General features: G+C 42.8%; 1 protein-coding gene across 1 annotated transcript in view; it reads right to left on the bottom strand.

Moving 5' to 3' along the window:
• Ltbp1 (latent transforming growth factor beta binding protein 1) overlaps positions 1 to 22143 on the bottom strand; it is a 448854-nt gene that overhangs the window by 426249 nt on the left and 462 nt on the right. The window contains 2 exon segments of the mRNA XM_008849049.3: positions 20894 to 20964; positions 21923 to 22143. The exon segment at positions 21923 to 22143 is cut by the window's right edge and continues 26 nt beyond it. Of these exon segments, the coding sequence (XP_008847271.2) occupies positions 20894 to 20964; positions 21923 to 22143 (292 nt within the window).

The raw sequence follows: 22143 nt of genomic DNA, 5'->3' as shown, positions 1-22143 counted from the left end.
TACTGAGACAGGTGGAATTCCATGAAAACATCCACAAGGACAGAAACTCTCATGACTACTGATAAAATCCTTAGCTGCCATGTTTGGAGATTTTTCAAGTTAGTCTACATTTCCAGCAAAAAGGTTGACAATATGCTACTTAAGGTGCCTGCAAGCTACCAAGGCTAAGTCAACAAATCTGTGTCCAACTATGCCTATAACATACAGTCGATGGTACTGGGCACAAAAAGACTCACCATTAAAGAGTATTTCTCATTGGCTAGAGGAAAATTTTCCAAACAGCTATATTTTAAATCACATGTATCATAAAGGGTGTTCATTGTGTCTTCAGGATCACGTTACCTATAGATGAGTAGCTATAATAATTTTGAACAGGTAGATATGCCAGTATTGGAGGAACTGTTTTAGCTCCCCCCCCTTAGGTTTATTAGCTCATTTACCTTGGAAACAGTAGTCATTAAAGAAAAACAAACAAACAAACAAAAAAAAAAACCAAGGAGCAGTGTAACTACCACTGGCTGAGTCATGACTTCAAATTTGAGACGATGAATCACAATAAGGTATCAAGCCCCTTTAGGAAATGTTGTATTTGGATTCTGCTTCATAGATAATGATTATCCTTTGTACATGGAGTACCATAGTCAATGAGGAGAAGTCAAATGTACAACTTGGTCTAAGATGGCCTCAATCAAAAAAAACCAAGGAGCAGTGTAACTACCACTGGCTGAGTCATGACTTCAAATTTGAGACGATGAATCACAATAAGGTATCAAGCCCCTTTAGGAAATGTTGTATTTGGATTCTGCTTCATAGATAATGATTATCCTTTGTACATGGAGTACCATAGTCAATGAGGAGAAGTCAAATGTACAACTTGGTCTAAGATAGCCTCAATGAGGCATCAATCAGCTTCAATACCAGCTTTCAGGCAATTCATACATCCAAGCAAGGTCCAAGATTTCTAAGTCATTTATTTCAAGTACCACTAGTATAGGTTAATGAAAGTTAATGGGGTTCCTCAGTGTAGGATGTGTATGAATTGCTCTCTGGCTATATCCAATTCCAGGAAATCATTTTAAGTCCAGCTTGGGTGGAACGCTATTAATAAAAAGTTCACTTGACATCTCCATATGAACATTCTCAAAGGCATGCCCATCTTCTTGGACTTTTCTGTTTGTATACAGCAATTATTCCTAACAATGTTCAGCATCAACTGAATATGAACTAGATTGAATGAAGTACACACAAGGTCAGAATGTCATTCAGGTCAAACATCTTGTCTAGGGCAGTGGTTTCAAACCATTTTCCAAAGAGTTCTACATATGGTAAGGAAATCCCTTTAGGTGTCACCATGGTGGCAAAGGAAGATGGCTGTGACAGGCTGCAGACCCCTACTCCTGCTTCACCACTTCATCCAGAGCAGCTTCACATTTACTCTGGACTTCCACACAGCTTTCATTCAAAGCTTCACCGTCACAAACCCTTTGGAAAACCAGTGATCTAAGGATAAGTTGTTCACAGAATGCATATAGGTTCTATCTTAAAAAGAATACCCTACATGGGGCTGGAGAGATGGCTCAGCAGTTAAGAGCACTTGCTGCTCCTGCAGAGGTCCTAAATTTGGTTCCCAGCACCCACATGATGGTTCACAACCGTCTGTAACTCCAGTTCCAAGAGATTCAACCCTCTCTTCTGGTCTCCACAGGTACTGCATGCATGTAGTGCACATGCCTGCATGCAGGCAAACCACTCATATACATAAAATTAAAACAAATAAATCTTTAAAAAAATTATAACTCACAACCAAGTGGCATCTATCTATTGCAGGTATACAGGATTGGTTCAACAATTTAAAATCAATTAATGTAATCAAACACATCAAAAAACTACAGAAGAAAAACTCATGATCATATCAACAGACACAAAAGAAGCATCTCATGATAAAATTTTTTTTTAAAAAAAGAAAGAAAGAAAAGAATACCTCTCAGCAAGTCAGGAATAGAAAAAGAAAAAAAAATCTTCAACTCAAAGAAATCTGCAAAAAGCACTTGAGTGACAACATATACAATGGTGAAGAACTAGAAGCTTTCCTGCTAAGATGAACTCAAAGCAAGCAAGGACGACCCTTGCTACCACTCTTCCACTAAATCCTGAAGCTCTGGGTAATGTAGTTATATAGTGACTTGTCTTGTTGCCGCAACAAAATACCTGAAAAAAGCAACTTAAGGAAGAAAGAGTTTATTTTGGCTCACAGTTTCAGAGTCAGTCCATCATGGCAGGGGAATAGGACAAGAGCTTGAGGCAGTGGGTCACATTGTATTCACAGTCAGGAAACAGAGAGCAATGGATGTCTGTGCTCAACTCACTTTCTTCCTTTTATTCAGTCCAGGACTCCCTGGAATGGTGCCACTCACATTTATGGTGGGTTTTCCTACCTCGGTTAACTTAATCTAGATAATCCTTCACAGACCTGCCCAGAGAGATTTCTTACCTTAGTGATTCTAAATCCCATGAAATGGGCAATCGTGATTAATTATCACAGTATTAAAACAACAACATAAAAGATAATCTAACTGGAATGAAGAAACAGAACTGTCTTTGTTCCTAGATGACATAATTGTTTATGTCAAAAATCCAAAAGCATCAACATCAAAGCTCCTAAGAAACAGTAAGTGGTTGTGGCAAAGTTGTCGAATGCAAAATTAGTACAGAAAATCAGCTACTAGCTGGGCGTGATGGTACACATCTTCAGTCCCAGAACTGGGGAGCCTGAGGCAGGCAGGTCCCTGTGAGATCAAGACCAACCTGGTCTATATAGTGAGTTCCAGGTCGGCTTGGGCTACAGGGAGACCCTGTCTCAAAACAAACAAACAAAAAAATCAGCTACTTGGTGGAGAGATGGCTCAACAGTTAAGACACTTACTGCTCCTCTAGATGAGCAGAGTTCAGTTCCCAGCACTCATATCACATGGCTCACAACTACCTGGAACTCCAGCTCCAGATAATCCCTCTTCTGACCTCTGAAGGTATACGTGCACACACACACACACACACACACACACACACACATCTTTTTTAAAAATACTTTAGTATTTTTATGTATATGCGTGTACTACCTGCATGTATATAAGTGCACCCGTGTTGTGCAATTCCCGCAGAGGTGGGAAGAAGCCATCAAATCCCCTGGAATTGGAGTTACAGACAGTTGTCAGCTGACATGTGTGTGCTGGGAATTGAACTGAGGTCCTCTGCAGTCAGTGCTCTTAACCACTGTGCCATCTCTCCAGCCCCAATCTGTTTTTTAAATGAGGGACATGCCTACATATCAGCCATGAACAAGTAGAATCTGAAAATAAAACTAATATAATCTCTTTAGCAGTCCCAAAAGGGAAATACTTAGATATAAGTATAACAAATATATATAAGATCAATTTTTAGGGGAAAAAAACTACAAAACTCTGATGAAAGAAATCAAAGAGCTCAAAAAAGGAGAGAGATTCTACGTTCATGGACAGAAAGACTCAATATTGTCAAGATGCCCATTCTTTCCCACCATGATCTCAGTCATTTCTACCCTAACCAAAATATCATCAAGATAAGCTACAAATGTCAATAAACTGATTCTAAAATGTATGTGAAAATACTAAAGAGCCACAGTAGCCAACGGTATTTAAGGACAAAATGAAGACGGCCAGCAATGCCTGACTTCAACACTTGGTATGAAGAGACAATAATTAAGACAATACTACATGAGAAAAGAACAGATGGATCAACAGAGCAGAAAAGAGCCCAGAAGTAGACATACACAGGTACAGTCAACCAATCTGACAAGTGAGTCAAAGCAATTCAATAGTGAAGATAAGTCTTTGTAGCAGTTAATGCTAACACAGATGGACGCCCCACATAGGCGCACACATAAGAGAATCTAGATGCAGATCTTATGCCTGTCATAAGAATTAACTTACATGCCTAAAATGTGATATGCAAAACTATAAGACGCTTAGAAAATACAATAGAAAATCTAAATGACCTTGGGTGTGATGTCTTTTTAGATTCAGCCCCAAAGCCATAATCAATGAAACGATTAAGCTAGACTTCATTAAATAAAATACCCCTCTTCTGCAAAAGACACTGTCCAGAAAAAAAAAAAAAAAAAAACACAGCTGATAAAGGACTATCACCCAAAATATTGGGAGAACCTTCAGTCTCACCAATAAGAAAGCAAACAGCCGCCCCATGTGGTAGCTCACGACTGCAGCACCAGCACTTAGGAGGCCGAGGCAAGAAGAGTTCAAAGCCAGCCACCACTACACAGCAAACTAGAGACCAGTCTCGGCTACATGAGACCCTGGCTCAAAAAAATCAAACAAATCAAAACTGAAACAAAAAGAAAAAAAGAGGGCCAGCAAGATGGCTCAGCAAGTGAAAGCACGTTCCACAGAGCCTGGTGGCCTGATTTCAACCCCCAGAGCCCACACGGTGGTAGGAGAGAACCAACTCCCTCAGGTTCTCCTCTGACCTATAGGTTGTCTTTTGACCTACACATACGTACTGTGACATGCTTGTGCATGCACACACACACACACACAAATAAAAGCAAATTTGAAAAAGAAAAGGGGGCTGGTGAAATGGCTCAGCAGGTAAAGGCATTTGCTGCCAAGCCTGATGAGCTGAGTTTGATCCCAGGGTCCCACAGAGTAGAAGGAGAAAACCAAATCCCTTGGGTTGTCCTCTGAGCTTCACATGTGGACCATGATACAGTCTCCAACCCCCACCAATAAATAAATAAGAACCCAATTTTAAAAATAGACCCCAAAACTTAAAATGGCACTTTACTAAAGATATACAGTAGGCAAATGAGTTTAGAAAAAGGTGTTATATTTCATTAGAAAATGTAAATGTAAATGAGATACCTATACATGTCTATTAGAATAACCAAAATCCACAATGCTGACACTGCCAAGGGCTGGCAAGAAGGTAGATAAAAGAGAATCTAATTTATTGCTGGTGGGACTGGAAAATGGTATGGCCACTTTGGAAAACAGTTTTGGTGTCTTAAAAAAAAAAACAAAAAAAACTATACTCTCACCATATCATTCAGCAGCCACACTCTTTAGTATGACTTTATCCAAATGAATGAAAATGTATGTCATACAAAAACCTAAACAAAATGTTGTAGCATCTTGACTTATAACTGTCAAAACTTAGAAGCAGCCAAGATGTCCTTTGATCAGTGAAGGGATAAGCTATTATATATCCAAAAGATGAAATACTATTTCATGCTAAAAAGATACCATCAAGCCATGAAGATAACTGGAGAAAGTTTAGAGTGTACTACTCAGTAAAATAAGCTGATCCCAAAAAGCTAGTACAGCAGAATCACAGCTATGTGACATTGTGGAAAAGACAAAACAATGGAGACAATGAAAGGATCAGCAGTTGCCAAAGGTTACGTGGGAGGAAGGGACAAGATGCTTAGGGCAGGGCAGCTATTCTGTTTGATGCCTGGTGGATGCCTGCCTAAACCCACAGAAAGTACACCACCAACTAAAATGTACAATGGTGGACTTTGTGAGGAAATGATGTGTCTTTATAGGGTCATTAATGACAATGAATGCCCCACTCTGATGCAGGGTTCTGATGATGGAAGAGGCTGTATGTAAGTGGAACCAGAGGGCCTATGAAGACTCTAATCTCGACCCAATTCTCCTCTTGGCAATAAAGTCCATGTTAAAATGACACGATCAGCAAGATGGTTCAGCAAGTAAAGGCACTTGCTATGCAAGCCTGGTAACCTGAATTTGATCCCTGGAACCCACATAAAGTTGGAAGGAGAGAACCAGCTCCCAGAAGTTCCAGAAGTTGTCCTCTGACCTCCACACACTCACTCTCTCACATACATACATACATACACACACACACACACACACACACACACACACACATACACACACATAAAATTTTAAAAAGAAAATAAATAAAATGACAAAACTTATCACAGTCCACTTTCAGTTTAGGTTTGTTCTTTTGGGGGGGGTGGGGATTAAGACAGGGTCTCCCTGTAGCCCCAGGCTGGAACTTGTTATGTAGACCAGGCTGGCCTTGATCTCACAGCCTGCCCAGGGATTAGGAGTGTGCCACCACACCCGGCTCCTTTTGCATGTGCTTACTATTTTAATCCATAATTTTGCCTTACTAGCCTACTGTCTTTCCCTACTGAGACTGAAAGAAAACTGAGGCTTCTTTAATCCCTATTTTTTAATAATTACTCAATATGGAGTCTTTTCGAAATCTTAACACTATTTTCTAAGACTATGGCCTTTGCATAACATTGGAACACTTGGATGTTGCATCAAAAGCAACACAGAGATGCTTAGAGAGAGCTACATGTTACTGGCATGAGAAAACACTTTTAAAGAGGCAGAGCTGGTGAGATGGCTCAGTGGGTAAAGCTCCTATTGCCAAGCCTGGTCACCTTAGTTCAGTCCCCACACCCACAGGGTAGAAGGAAAGAACTGATTCCTGTGGCTTGTCCTCTGACCTATACACACACCAAGGCCCCCAAACAGGCACACAATAAATAAAGTATAATTTTAACATTTTAAACAAAACAAAGAAGTATAGCCATTACTATAAATTTCTTATTTAAGTAAGTTATACCAAAAAATATGTTTCTACTTAGAAAGAAACATTTTTTTTCTTCAATACCCAGGCAAAGCATCTGTGCAACAATTTTCTTTGAAGGGAAAAAAAAAGGCACTTAAAAAAAAAGACATATTAATGGGAAAATGGCCTCTATTTCAAGGAAGGAAAATTTCAGCTCCTTTGAAAAATGGTCCTGGTCTTACATAGGTCCTTCATTTCCTCAATATATATCCAATAAAAATGTGTGTCATTGCAGAAACTCTTAGCTGGGCTCTTTCCAAACATCTGATGCATTCCTCCAGAAACTTCTAGGACTGAGCCAGCATGGCCCCATGCAATAGGCAAGTAGGGCTGCTAGACTGCCCCGACTGCCTGGTCCCCTTCTCCATCTGTCCTTTCTGATCTTGACAAGGAAGTGTCTCCCTGCCAAGGCTCTGTGCATGCTCTGGGCAAGTACTTGCTCCTCATTTCACTTTTAAACTATTTGAGAGACAAATAATAGCCTCTAAAATAAAATTTCACAATCCATCCTTTGCTGCTTTTCTTAATAGCTTTATCCTCACTCTTTGCCTTTGACATCTTTCACACCAGGACATGCCATTAAACCCCAGGCTTCCAAGCTTCAAAATGCAACAGGCAACTGAGTGCTTGTGAAAGAAGGCTCTAGGATCTACCCCTGGAGACTCTGATTAGTAGGCCTGTGACAGACAGCCAAAACATGCATTTAGTGTGTGTTCCACAAGGGGCTCTGATGCAAAGGGCCTGGGTACCACACCTTCATAAACACAGCTTAGAAGAATGCGAACTATGCTTTGAGCACCTTCCATGTAAAAGAACATAACAGAACTAGCAGAACCTAAAGGAGCAAAACTCCCATTTATAGATGTAGTTTCAGAACAGCAGATGGTTTCCTGGGTCTCAGTGAGCACACTATATAGAAAATGCATAACATGCATGACTACACCTGTTCATATTCCAATGTTCCCTCCTGGGACTGTGAAGATGCGTCGCCACTGGGCTTTATCCCATGCAGATTCATCCTTCAGCAGAAATGAGAGAAACAGGAGAAAACACAAGTATCTAGTCCCTGAGGCCTGAGCCCAAAGGGGCAGATTTCTTTGTCCCTCTCCATCTACCACTAGTGGCTGTAGTAAGAAGACCAGATGTGGAAAAGGAGGGACAGGTCTGCTGGGTCACTAATTGTGAAGCCAGAGCTCTGTCAGGTGCTCCAGAAAGCCACTGACAAAACAGATGTTTGGGCACAATCCCACCACTCCTGATTTCTAGGCCTGGGTTAGAGTTGCAGAATTCGCATTATTTTTATCAAGTAGGAATGTGGAGAGGAACACAAGGCCTTACGCATGCTAAGCGTGGGAACAGTTACCCCAGCCCCCAAGAGTTAGCATCTCCTTTGTTGTTTGGTTTGGTTTTTGTTTTGTCTACTGTTATTGTTTGTTTTTTAATTAGGTGTATATGTGTGTGCCTCTGTGTCAGGGGCTTGTGAATGTGAGTGCAGTGCCTGCAGAGGCCAGAAGAGGGCACCAGATCCCCTAGAGCCAGAATTACAGGCGTTTGTAAGTCGCCCAACATGGGTGCTGGGAACTGAACTCCAGTTCTCTGCAAGAACAGTATGTATTCTTAACTGTTGAACAAGATCACTAGACTCTGTTATTTGGGGGTTTTTTAAACCAAATCTTACTACATCACCAGCCCGGCCTGAAACTCACTATCTAGCCAGACAAAATCCTCCTGCCTCAGCCTCCCCAAGTGCCAGGATTACAAGTGTGCACCACTGTGCCAGGCAAAAAAATTTGCATCTCTAACAAATTCCTCGGCCCGGCTGATGCCACTGGCCCAGGGTCTGCACTCAGAACCACCTGGCTACTGGCATGTGAAGTGCATTCAATCTGTAGTAAAAGAAGGAATAAAGAAAAACGTTACCACCAAAAAAGCCTCTAACACTGAAAACTAGGAATTCAAGCTGCTGCACAGGGAAGCCTGCTGTACTTCACATTCTCTTAGAATAAAAAGAACTGTTTAATGGCATAATTTCAGTAGCCGTTGACTTAAATGAATTTCATCTGGTTTTGCACTCAGAAACAAATGTGACTTGTAGTGCTTATTAATCAAGAAACCTTACTGAGGGTCTATTGTACACACAGCACTGCTGGGTAAGCCAACTTCCTAATTGATAAAAAAGTAAAACAAAAACACAGTGACTGCCTTTAATTTTCTTATCATCTGCATTATTTCATTTCCAATTACTAAGAAATCTTGGACTAACTCAACCTTTTCACTGTCACAAGAAGGAAACAGGGCTCTCCTGAAAGAAGCATTTGTGCTTTGTGCTTTACTTTCATGATAAAGCAAATCACCAGGACTGGGGGGCTTAAAGTGGAGAGTTAGGAATTTTTGCTTCATTTCAAACCAATTTCCAGGACATGTCCCAGAATCACCATCAGTAAACTCAGTGAGTGACCCAAACACTTAAACATAAGCTCTTCAATCATCAGAAATCCACTGGCATAGGGTCTTACACACCCTATTCTTCAAGACAGGAAATATACTGAGACAGTGTAGAAAAGAATGTTCACAGAATCACCATAAAAACCTCATTAACAACATCGGATTCTCTTTAGACAGCCCTTTCATATAGTGTTTTCATGAACCTCCCTTTATTTGCTCTTTACCACAAAATGCATTTGGAGCCAGTTTATAGCTAACAGCATTCAAACATATTCCAAAAACATTTCATTAATTTCTTCTGTTATCATGTGTTCTCTAAGAGTTTTAAAGGGTCAGTAAAACCAAAAGTTCTTTTAAAGGATTTGACTTTTTTATTTAGTACTATGTGATAATCCCCACTAATTTGACCTTTTTCTTCAGGTAAATTAGTTTTGATTGTCTTATTGTATATTACTGTAGCTCTCACTGACAGTCCTTCAGTAGGTTAGACCTACATCTGCCCCAGGGTCTTGGGACTAGCTGCTCTCTTAACCTAAAATGCTCTTCTCCCAGACCTTGTAAGTCACTTCCAGGAGAAACCTTCCCTGACTCTCCTCTCTCTGTCAGTCTAGTAGAACTTTCTGGGTTCTACTAACTAGCATGTAAGAGATTGGTAAAGTGCAACCAAGGAACCCATATAGTCACTCATTCCACAGATGACTGTGTTTATTGGTGCTCAGGATGAACCAATGACTCTGCTAAAACACCTACTTGCACCTAGCTTATACTCAAGCTGAGAGACCAAATACCCAAGGGACTGTGGCACAATGGCCAATGTGTTGAAAGAGAAAAGGGAGCGTGGCACTGACAGACCGCAACAGTGACTTGAATGAGGCTGGAAGGACACCTGTCCCTGTTGGAAGGCTGGGAAAATGTCTGAGGACTGACTTGATCTGCTGGAGCTTCCACAGCCAGTGAAGAGGCAGAGTCTTCCCACTGTTGCATCAATGGAGCAAACAAATCATCAAGGAGAAGTGATATGTCTTGGCTGATTTCCAAGGATTTTGAAACACAGTTTTAAAGATGCCAATTTTAAACCACCCACTCAATACAGTGCACAAATAATGTTTAGCATGCCTTTAATCCCAGCACTCAGGAGGCAGAGATAATCTCTGTGAGATTGAGTCCAACCTGGTCTACATAGCAAGTTCCAGGCCAGCTGGGGCTATAGGGAGACCAAGAAAAAAAAAGATATTTGTATGGCATACAGATGAAAGGATAGAGATTCTCTTTTTATTACAAACAGCAATAAAATGAAATTCATGAAGAACTGAAAGTCACCTTGAAACTTCTGGGTAATTGTACAAGCAATAAAACATTTCTAAATCTACAAAGACTTAGAAATTGTTCTAGTGCCCCTTCTTTTTATTAGTGATACCTTCTACTTGTGACTCAATGTCATCTCTCCTATGGAGGGATTCTCCCTTAAGTAATTTCCAAAATCCCTCTGAAGTTTCCCCTCCATTCATTGACATCTAACTTGTAAATAACAAGGAATCTCATGGGATCAGGAGATCTGACCTCACCCATTCCGACGGCAAGAGATGGCTGCACTCCACCTCTCCACGCACTGGCCATATTCAGCTTTTATCTGGCCCAGCAGAACCAAGAGCATATATTTAAAAACCAGCCCATCCATCTTCTAATTTACAAAACACGGGCATTTCGCAAACTGTTTACTTACGTCCCTGCCAACACTATTACTCAAATGCGGTGGAGTGAGAAAGCCACAGGGAATAGTACAGTTGGCCAAGAGCAGTATTTGGGGATCTAAAATTACAGGGAAAATCATACAACATTCATTTTACTTAGTCCCAAATCTCGATCAGATGATGTTGAGAAGAAAGATTCTAAAACTGGCAGGAAGGAAGGAAAAGCCATCTTAAAGGCTAGGCCATGCCAGGGTGGCCTTACAGGGAGAAGGCAGAGGAAACTGAACAGGGTGTGTGTCCTTGAAAGTCGTTCTGCGCAGTGTCTGATGGGCCATGGAGATAACTGTCGAAAGGTGAGAACAAACAATGAGAGGGGAAAGCAGAAATCTTTGTAGAGAGTTCAGAAGACAGCATTTCCAATCCAAATGCAATTCCAAGCAACTCAATTAGCACTGGTGCTATGGCAACCCAAGGGGCCTGGGTACTTAAAGAGTAACAAAGAAAACTGCTTCCCAGGCACTCAGCACTGATAAGGGGGCAGAGATGCCCAGCTACATTCAGAGCCAAGAAAAGGGAAATCACAGTACTTAGGAATAAAAACAGCTTGAGCAGAAATTTTCCGCCGAGACCTAAGGAGTGTGTAAGTTCCTGGGGTGCCCACGAGGGGGCAGTCCTGAGCAAACTGGAGCCATTGGAAGCCATTGTTAAATCCTGTTGTGCAGAGGCCCTGTTCACTCACTTTTCAATTTGCTCAACCCTCCCAGCAGGCCTCAGAATGATGGTCAGGCGGTCACGTCTATTTGGTTGAGTAGAGTTAACTTACACTTATCCAGGTTTTCAGAGGCCTGCCCAAGTCACACAGTGAGGAAATACAAAGGTCAAAACAGGAGCCCTGTATTCTAATTCCAAAGAGCGAACTGAGTCACACAGCCTCCAAGTCAGGCAAGTCGAAGGAGAAGCCAGTAACAACAGGAGGAGAAAGAACACAACAAACACAGTGAGGCAGGAAGGGAGGGAGGAGGCTCTCAGCAGCATTTCCTTCATGTAATCACACCGTTTGGGAGGGCAAATGGTAAAGTCTGCACACCATCGCAGTGTATGGACTACTGTCCATGTGAAAGGTTTGTTCATAAGCACAGAAAATTAATAGGTGCACAGAAACATACACATAGAATTAAAGCTCCAGGGGCCTTGTGGGATGGCTCAGCCAGGCATGGCAGCGAATCTCTGTGAATTCAAGGCTAGCCTGGTCTACATAGCAAGTTCCTGGTAAGTTGGGGGCTACTGGGAGAATCTGTCTCGAAAAGACCCCCAAACAAGAGCACTAACTGCTCTTGCAGAAGACCTGGGTTTGGTTCCCAGCACCCACATGGAAGCTCATAACTGTCTGTAACTCCAGTTCCAGGGGATATGACTCCCTCTTATGACCTCTGCAGGCACTGCAAGCATATGGTGTACATACATAAACAAATACATACATACATACATACATACATACATACATACATACATACTATACATGCAAAACACTCAGACCAGAAACAAAATAAAATTTAAAAAATCAAAAGCAAAAGGAAAAGAAAAGAAAAAAGGAAGAAATGCAGCTCCAATGTGTTTTCCATAAATTCTCAAGAACCAATTGGTCTCACATCAACAAATTCTGTATTATTTTCTCTGCAGTAAAAGGCTAGGAACTATCATTAGTAAAACACGCATTTGAGCAAGGTAAGACCATAGTCTCTCCCTCATCTATAAATCATTGTGCTTAATTATTACATCAAGGAGCTTTTTAAAATCATAATCCTGACGGATAGCTGTCAGATACATTACTTCCTGGCTTTGTGTATTTAAATTTTTTATAATTAAAAATAGAATTTTGGGAGCTAGAGCGATGGCTCAGTGGTTAAGAGCACTTTCCACTCTTGCAAAGGCCCTGGGTTTGGTTTCAAACAGCTATGTGATGGAGCATCATCACCTCTAACTCCAGTTCTAGGGGATCCAACCCCTTTTCTGACCTCCTGTCTTCTGCTCTCACCTGGTACACATAAACTCAAACAGACACACACATACACATAAAAATAATAAGAGGCTGGAGAGATGGCTCCGCAGTTAAGAACACTGGTTGTTCTTGCAGAGGACCCAGGTTTGACTCCTAGCACCCACATGGCAGCTAACAACTGTCCGTAACTCCAGTTCCAGGGGATCCAACGGCCTCTTCTGTCCTCCATGGGCACTGCAGAACACTAAAAAAATAATAAATCCTTTCTAAAAATAAAATGCTTAACAAAACACACACACACACACACAAAATTGTTAAAGTGTTTAAATCTTAAAAAAAAAAACTTTGGGGCCAATGAGATGGCTCAGCAGGTAAAGATACTTGCTGCCAAGACTGATGACCTAAGTTTGATCTCCAGGATCCACAACAGAAAGACAGAAAGACAACTTCTAAAAGTTGTCCTCTGACCACCACACATGCGCTGTGGCGTGTACACACAAAATAAATATAAATAAAATAAAAATTTTAAACTAAAAAAGCTTTTACTCATCTAGGCATTATTAAAATTTTTCCAAATTTCAAAGTCTTGCCAAATCACATACAAACACATTCAACTAAGAAAAGCGGGTTGGAAAACAGCACACACCACCATCTTGGGCAATATGGACCACACAAAACTAAGCTAATCCAATGTGTTGAGGGCTCCTACCTTAGAAGGTTCTCCAAATTGTGATGTGTGGCCCTGACCTTTCATCTCCCATACCCAAAGTGACATTCAAGAGGGAATTCCTCCTGCATTAGTGTCTATCAGGATGACCTAGGTCACTTGTTTTGAATTCCCAAGACTTTGACTCAATAATAAACTCCTGTAGTGAATTTTCTAGAAGGTCATATTCTAGAACCTCTCTAAAACAGGCCATAGAAAAATGGCCAGAGCTATAACCACAACCACCTACAATTGATATCTTGTTCCTCATAACACCCCCAGGAGCAGTGGGGAAGAAAGCAAGCTAAAAAGTCACAGCCTACATGGCAGGAAACCAATCAAGTCCCTAGCTAGGGAACCCCCAAGTGGCCCAGAGGTGAGCCACTTCTGAGTAGCCTATTTGTCCAACCCATGTACATGACATTCATGAGCTTATACTATGGGTCAAACTGTGCTTACAAACACACAGAGAAATATTGAAATTATAACCCCTAGTATCTCAGAATATGAGCTAATTCAGAGAGAGGATCTTTACCAAGTTAAAACGGAATCTCAAGAGTGGGTGTGAATCTGAGTAGCACCCTTATGTGAAGTGGGTTGGACACAGCGAACAGAATGAGGTCATGTGTAGAGATGCAGGGAGGAGATGGGCACAGGCAAGGCAGTGAGGGAAGCCTGGGACGTTCTTCCTCTCTGCCCTCAAAAGGAACCAACCCTGTCAACTCTTGATTTGGGGCTTCTGGCCTTCAGAACTGTGAGATGATAGGTTTCAGTCATCCTGTCTAGGGTATTTTTTCCGGTGCATCAGCACTAGCATACTAACACAGCTTAGAAAATCAGGGAGTGAATTTAGGTAATGAATCACTGATTGCTATTGGTCTAGGAGTAACAGATCATGCTTACCTCAATGACCCCACCAGTGTGTAAAAACAATAAAATGCTCTCTGTAAACTCTGAAGTCCCACGCTCATTACCTTCACCATGTTTGCTCCTTGGGTCAAGTAAGAGGGAGGCACAGCCTTCACATTCTGAGTTGCCCTGGCTTCTTGTTAGGACTTGGAAGCAAAATGTGCATTTTAAGAAACTATCACCTGATCACTTGACCATGTTTGAGTATGTTTGGAATATCCTCAACAATAAACAAAAAGTTAGAAATAGCAAAACCCTGTGGTTGTCAAAGGTCTTTTCACAAAATCAGACCTACTAAGGTCCAAGGGTACAGTGGACTTTGGAGAGCAGACCAGGAGAGGCTAGGCTAGGAGTGGGTGCTGTGTGTAGATAGGCCCAGGCTGGAGGAGTGCTTCACCATGAAGGTTTAAATGCTACCACAACACAGAATTTATGGTTCTTAAATGTTTGTTTTAACTAGTGTTGAGAACACATATTTGACCCAGTGTGAACTTGACCTCAGGGTCCTTCTCCCTTCCCCTTCACTGTCTGGGTCACATGACAGGATTTTCCAGCTGACCCTCCCACCCCAGCTCCCAGGACTGGGGTCAGGGCTGAGGCCACAGTCGGGACAGCCTCCCTGTTCTGCTATAATAAACTTTGTTGCAGCTGTATTGGCAAGGCAGCTGCCGATGGCCATAGCAGACATGCAAAAAATGTGTGATCATCCTGGGCCTCCCTCCCAAGCCTGCCTAGCACAGAGCTGAGCCAAAGGGGACAGGAGGCAGAGGGTGCCCTCTTTGTCACCTCCCTATACATGCTCTGCCCTCTTGGACAAAGCCACCTACCCACCTCTCTGGCACCAAGAGTAGAAACACCCACGTCTCCTCCTCATGGAACTTAATGAGCATTTCTAGGTTGGCTTTTGGGGTTGTTCTAGGGGGGAGGAGTTGGGCTTTTTTTTTTTCCCCTCCCAAAGCAGTGTGGGCTGAACTCCAATGCAAAAGCAATGGAATATCGATTTTCTGTTTCTTCCTAAGGAGAGAACAAGTCATTTGATGTGCCATGAGTTACGTGAGTAAAACCAGACCCTGCACTCCCTACAGCTGGCTGCATTTCTCCCCTATTCATAGAACCTGGCACATGGTAAAAGCTAAACAGATATCCGTTAAATAAATAAAAGAACCATGCATGCGTTTACAGAGGGCCTGTAACGTGCCAGGCACCCGCTTGGAGTCCTGTCTGTCATGGTTTCTCTTCCCTCCACTTCACCACCAGCCCCACCTCACATTCTTCATCTTCATCCTTTTGTGTTTTCTGCTTCCGTGTCCAGTCTCCTTTTTAGATCTGAGCCCACTGGCATGTGGGCCACACTAGCCCTGAAAAGATGGAACAAAAGGATTGGAAGAACCAATGGTGGGGGTAGTTTGGACAACTGAAAAAATGAAAAAATGGAAAGGGGCAAAAATGTTACACATCAGAGGTTTAATGTTCCCACCTGGAAGACAGTCCCTTGAGCTACAAAATTCTAAGAATTCTAAGTCTTTGGAAGGCAAACATATGGAATACTATCTCTTGCCCATCACTGCCAAGAGTTCCCCAATATTAACTAGAAAGACATAGTTCATGGTATGATTTCAACTCCCAAACACACACACACACACACACACACACACACACACACACAGGGAGTCTGGAAAAGCAGCATTGACATACAGTTGAACTTCTCCACATAGGGCCTCGGACTGGGTGACTGGAGCCCCAAGACCACCTTGGTGCATGCACAGAGCCGTTACTTGCCCCTGTGTGGGTCTGCTGCCTGCGTATTTCTCATCTCTGATTTGCAATTTAAGGTTCACTAAATCTTCATGATTCAGAAGCATTTGCCCATGGCACATTTAAATGAAGTTTCAATCAACTCAAAACAATCCAAGATGGCCCAGAGGAACATGCTATTTTCTTCACTGGATTAATGGAACAATGAACACAGCTAACATATCCAATCTTTTATATAAAAATGTTTTGGATCAACTGGACATGATCCATATAAAACCTTTAAATTATCCTTAAAGTCTCATGATTATTAAACATCATAGCATTAAACATAAACAATGACACATCATTGGTTTCCATGTTCTTGTGTAATAAAAGCATTGACATATTAAAGATGTGGAAGAAGGAGACCACATATCAATTTATTTTGTTACCAAAGTATCCATAGTTACACTGAGAAAATTTGGTGAAGGGATGATTTCTGTCAGTTTTCCATCCAATTTACAAATATTTTATTGTTTCTCTATGCAGGAAGCTTTTACAAAGAGAACTGGGGATGTGTATTTAATCCCTTGTGTGTGTTTGTATTTGTGCTTATGGATACCCATGCCCATGTGTGTACATGCATGTAGAGGTCAGAGGTCGACACTGGGTATCTTCCTCAATCACTTTCCACCTTATTTCTTGAGAAACGGTCTCCACTGAACCTGGAGTTCTCTGATTTGACTAGCCTGGTCGGCTGGTCAGTAAACTCCAAGCAGCTGTCTGTCTCCACCGTCCCAGAGCAGGGATTCCAGGCTCACGCTGCTGTACCCAGCCTGAGAGCATGAGAGTCGAATCCAGGTCCTCATGCTTGCACAGCAAGCACTTTAGAGACTGAGTCATCTCCCCAGACCCTGCGTTTAGTGTTTTTTAAAGTCTTTTCAAAATAAATCATTCAGGGGCTGGAAAGATGGCTCAGAAGTGCAGAGGACCCAGATTCGGTTCCCAGCACCCACATGGTGGCTAACAACCACCTTTAACTCTAATTTCAAGGGATCCTATACCCTCTTCTGACCGCCACAGGCACTGCACAACATGGGTGCACCTACTAACATGCAGGCAATACACTCATACACATAAAATAAAAAATAAAATATTTTTTAATAAATCATTCAAAGGTACAAAGCAACCCAAAGTACTTTAAACGTATGTAGACTGGGCATCACTAACCCCAAAAACCAAAATCTGAAACTTTATGAGTATCAACAGGACACCATGAGTAGAAAATTTCACACCTGACTTCATGGGACAGGATCAGTCAAAATGCACACCAAAAATATTGTGTAAAATTACCTTCAGGATCCAGGAATGGTGGCACATGCCCTTTAATCCCAGCACTCAGGAGGCAGAGGCAGGTGGATCTCTCTGAGATTGAAGCCAGCCTGTTCTACATAGTGAGTTCCAGGCCAGCTGTGGCTACAGAGAGACCTTGTCCCAAAAAGAAAAGTTGCCTTCAAGCTACAGTACAAAGTGTGTGTGTATAGATGATAGAGTAGATAGATTGGATAGATAGATGATTGATAGATGATAGATAGATAGATAGATAGATAGATAGATAGATAGATAGATAGAGAGATAAAGACAGAAATAGATAGAGATAGAGATAGAGATAGAGATAGAGATAGAGATAGAGATAGAGACAGAGATATGAATGAATTTCATGTTTGGTCTTGGGTCCCGTCCTTAAGCTGTCTCAATGTGTGTGTGTGTGTGTATGTGTGTGTGTGTGTGTGTGTGTGTGTGTGTGCGTGTGTGTGTGTGTGTGTGTGTGTTTAAAATCAAAGTCCCAAACACTGCGGCCCCCAAAGTTTTCAGATAACAGATACACACTGCAGTAACAACAACAAAAATTATTCACATTACTTTTGCTTAAAAAGCCAGTAGGAATCCATATACGGAGAAAAAAGAAAGCCATGTCATATCAAATGAGACGGAGTTTGTCTGGCTTGATCCAATACTACATTCTAAGACTCTGGTTTCAGCAAGGTTTTCACACCATTCTTTTTCTCTTGACACCTTCAACAACCCTATACAGGAAGCATGGTTTTAGCTTAGTCATTCCTATAGGGAAAAAGTTTGATCAGAGAGATTAAGTGAATTCTTTAAGGCCACACAGCTAGTTAAGTTTTCAGCATTTGAACTCAGGTCTTCTAAACCCAGGGTCTTTCTGGCACTATCCTGCTCAGCTAGGTACACAAGTTTCTGATACCAGTAAGCCTATCTAAAGGACAAGGATCCTTTATCTTTCTGGAGGTAATGGGTACATTGGAAATAAGACCCCAATAAAAACACCCATCTCATAAACACAGAACTTTCTAAGGTGTACTTAGACAACCAACATCCCTTTCAACAGCACAATTATTCCTGGAGGGAGTTGGGATTCCAGTTCTAGCAAGTAGACTTGCATTTGTTGATCAGAAAGCTCATCTTTGGAATGCTGAAAACCACCAAAAAGGAAATTGATGCTGCACTATCTAGATTCTAGTGCCTTCCACAGGCTTCATCCACAGAGTGGGAAGGAAAAACGTAATCCAAGAGCTGGAGTGTATGTTACAAGTGTGCAGTGAATGCCGTGTAGCCACTTCCTCCAGCTGCCACAGCAACCCTTGTGCTCCTGACCAACAATAGCCTGTGACTTCTCTTTCAGGATCAACGAGATAGAGCCAGCTGCACACAGGTAGACACAAGTCTGCCTCCCTGGCCTGGAGCAGTAGGAAAGTTACAGTGCAAATGCTCAAGACCTGGATTCTTCTAAGCATCTTTGAATCCTCAAACACCCAGGCAAGGGAAACTGAAGGACTGCCCCCTTTTCAGAAAAGGCACTCCATCATTTGCCAAGTGATCTTCATAAAGTCTTAGAGCACTGGCTAGCAGGCATCAAGAGGCATAGCCCAAGTATAAAATCCTGCCCTGTAAGATCTATATGTACGTGGGGGTGGGTGGGTATGTGTTTGTGTAAGTGTAGATGCATGTGTGTGCAGGTGGAGACCACAGGTCAACCTTGAGTGTCCTCAGAAGCCATTTACGTTGTTTTTTGAGACAGCATCTCTCACTGACCAGAGACTCACCAATTAGGCCAGTCTGAATGGCCAGTGAACCCCAAGGATCTGCCTGTCTCTGTCTCCCAGGTTTTTTATGTGTATTCTAGGAATTAAACTCAAGTTCTCATGCTTGTATGGCAAGTCCTGCCTTGAATGTTCAACCTTCACATAACAGTCAAAGAGGGACTATCTCCATGTTACAGGCCAACCACATCATATCAGCCTTGGAGCAGATGCAGTTTCTGGGAGAAGAGGTGGAAATGCCATTTGACCCAAAGAATGCTAATACAGGCTAACGCTGCTGACACATTTCTGTCAAATGTAATCTAAGAAGTTAAGAATTGAAAGTAATTATTTCATCTACAATGCCTACATCCCTGGCATTTCTGATCTAGTGGCTGGAGTTCGATCATCAGAAGGCTCTTTAAGTCAGCTATTACTCCCTGATCACAGCCCAAATCCTAAACTCAAAAACAGTCCATTTTATAAACTCACACCCTCCATGCCAACACTCATTTGTTTAATTCAAGGAACAAAGGCATTTTTCAACAAACAAGGTTACCAGAATGACTGCGTCCAATTTTCACTCACCCATCAGTATTATAAAACCCATACTAGGGGGCTGGAGACATGGCTCAGCAGTTAAGAGCACTGGCTGTTCTTGCAGAGGATCCAGATTCAGTTCCCAGCACCCACATCGGGGCTAACAACTGTCCTTAACTAACTCCAGTTCTAGGGGATCCAATGCCCTCTTCTGGCCTCCATGGGCATTGTACAACATGGGTACACTTACATCTAGGCAAAACACTCAAACACATTAAAATAAAATTTAAATATTGCTAAGCATACATAGTAACTGGAAAAGCAAGGCAGGAACTCTCAATGTCAGAAACATTCTGGAAAACAGTCAAGGATGGAAGATTCCAGTGACTCTTTTCGGAAAGCTGTTTAAACTGTTAATGTTGGGCCTGGTAGCTTAAGTCTCCAACCCCAGATAATCAGGAGACTGAGGCAGGAGAATTACAATTTCAAGGCCTGTCTGGGTTAGAACTTAAAGACACCCTGAGCAACACAGTGAGAACCTGACTCAAAATAAAAAGCGGAAAAAAAAGAAAAGAGGAAAGGGCTGTGTGCTTCAGTGCCCAGGAGATTACAAGCTCAGTGTGGCCAATTGCCTAGCAAGTGTGTGGCCCTGGCATTCAATGCCCAAGGCTGAAACCAACTGTGTCTTATTTCAGAAAAGAATTGCCATTCCCCATTCCTTTCCAGCCATGGTTTAAAAGTATGCTTTTTATTCATTGGTGTCATGTTTAAATTGGTACTGGTTCTGCCATTCAGCCTATCCTCAAATGGGAATATTTTCCTAGTACCTGATGCAGGTGAAGCAGTGATTAGAGTGCAGAGGATTCCTGGACCTGTGACAAAACACTGTGTTGCTAGACCAACACAACTGGACCCTTCCCTGGAGGTAACATTGGCTGCAGGTGCTAAATGGACTGTCTTTCAGATTTCAACTCCACAGGGGCAGCAGCTGCCTCTTCAAGTGAACCCTGTGAAATGAGCACACACACACACACACACACACACACACACACATCCCTTGGCCTCCTGTGCAGGGCCACTGTGCACACCAGCAACTTACGTTTGGTGCATCTCTGGGAGCCAGGAGCCTTACTCCAACCATGGCAGCACTGCCCTCCACAGACATTGACCCTGAAACAAAGCAAGACCAAGCAAGACCCCTGAGTCCAGATGGGTGGCATTCCCTTCCCAAGAACCCAAGCTTCCAGTGTGTTCCTGAAAAGCCAGTCTCCTGCTTCCACACTCCTTTGGATTCAAGAGGACCCTAAGAGTAATCAGGATGCCCAAAACAAAGCTGCCCAAGTAGAAAGGCAGCTGGGACCATTCACCTGGGAAAGGTAGATCTAAAGACCTGCATAACAGGAGCCAAGAAGGGCCAAACAAATGGTTGTCTTAAGCCCCAAATTAAAAAGCCAAATTTATTCTGCATAGTATCTGAGCCCATTTTGCTTCAGAAAGAAGTATCCAAAAAGAAGGGAAGTCACCCCCGGGAACCAGCCCTACAGAAAAAGTTAAAATTACCCCCCCCAACACACACACACATCCCAACTAGTAATTAATGGACAGAAGAGGAGGAGGATACTTACCAGAACCCAGAAACAAACCTTCCAACCCCCACTGCTGTCCATGCTAAAACCCTCACCCCCACCCCCACCTCCCCAGGCCAACAGACCCCACAGGTGCCAGGAAGCCCAAGCCCACAATTTTCAGGATGCCAAAAAAACACTGATCTTTACAGCCAGCCCTTACCCAAAAATCCTTTTTATTTTTTTCATTAGCTAGACCAAAATTAAAACTGAGTTGCAAGAAGTTTAATTGATGCCTTGGGATTAAGCTCTAGTGACTTCATGTTTACGCCCATCAGCTAAGAGCAGGAGGGTTTGTGCATAGGAGGTTACGCCCGGGGCAGAAATAAATGCCTTTTGTGTTTCCCTGCAGCTCTCCAACAATGCACTCCGAGTTAAACGCCAGTAAAAGTGAGCGTGCTTCCCCCGCGCTCGCCTCTTCCCGCGGCGCTCCCGGGTCGGGAGGAGACAGTCTTAGTCCCCGGCGGGGCCCCACGCGCGAGGCGGGCGGAGCGTGGGCTTACCCCTGCAGCTGCTGCTTCTGCCGAACCTGCAGCCTGGAACCCCCGGCGCTCTGGGTGTCCTGCGGCACTTTGGAGCGCAGGACTTGCCTGCCTTGCCGGGCAAACGCGGTGGCCGCCGGCTCAGCCCCGGCCTTGGGGTGGAGCTGCCCTCCGGGGGCCCCGGGACGCGCGGGCTCAGGCGGCGGCAGCGGCGATCGGAGCCCCGGCAGGGCCGCACCGCC

Source organism: Nannospalax galili, unplaced genomic scaffold, assembly GCF_000622305.1.
Source record: "Nannospalax galili isolate Female #2095 unplaced genomic scaffold, S.galili_v1.0 scaffold344, whole genome shotgun sequence".
In the NCBI taxonomy this organism is placed as follows: Eukaryota; Metazoa; Chordata; class Mammalia; order Rodentia; family Spalacidae; genus Nannospalax; species Nannospalax galili.
Note: the sequence above shows the minus strand (reverse complement) of the source record. Positions and strands in the feature narration are given on the sequence as shown.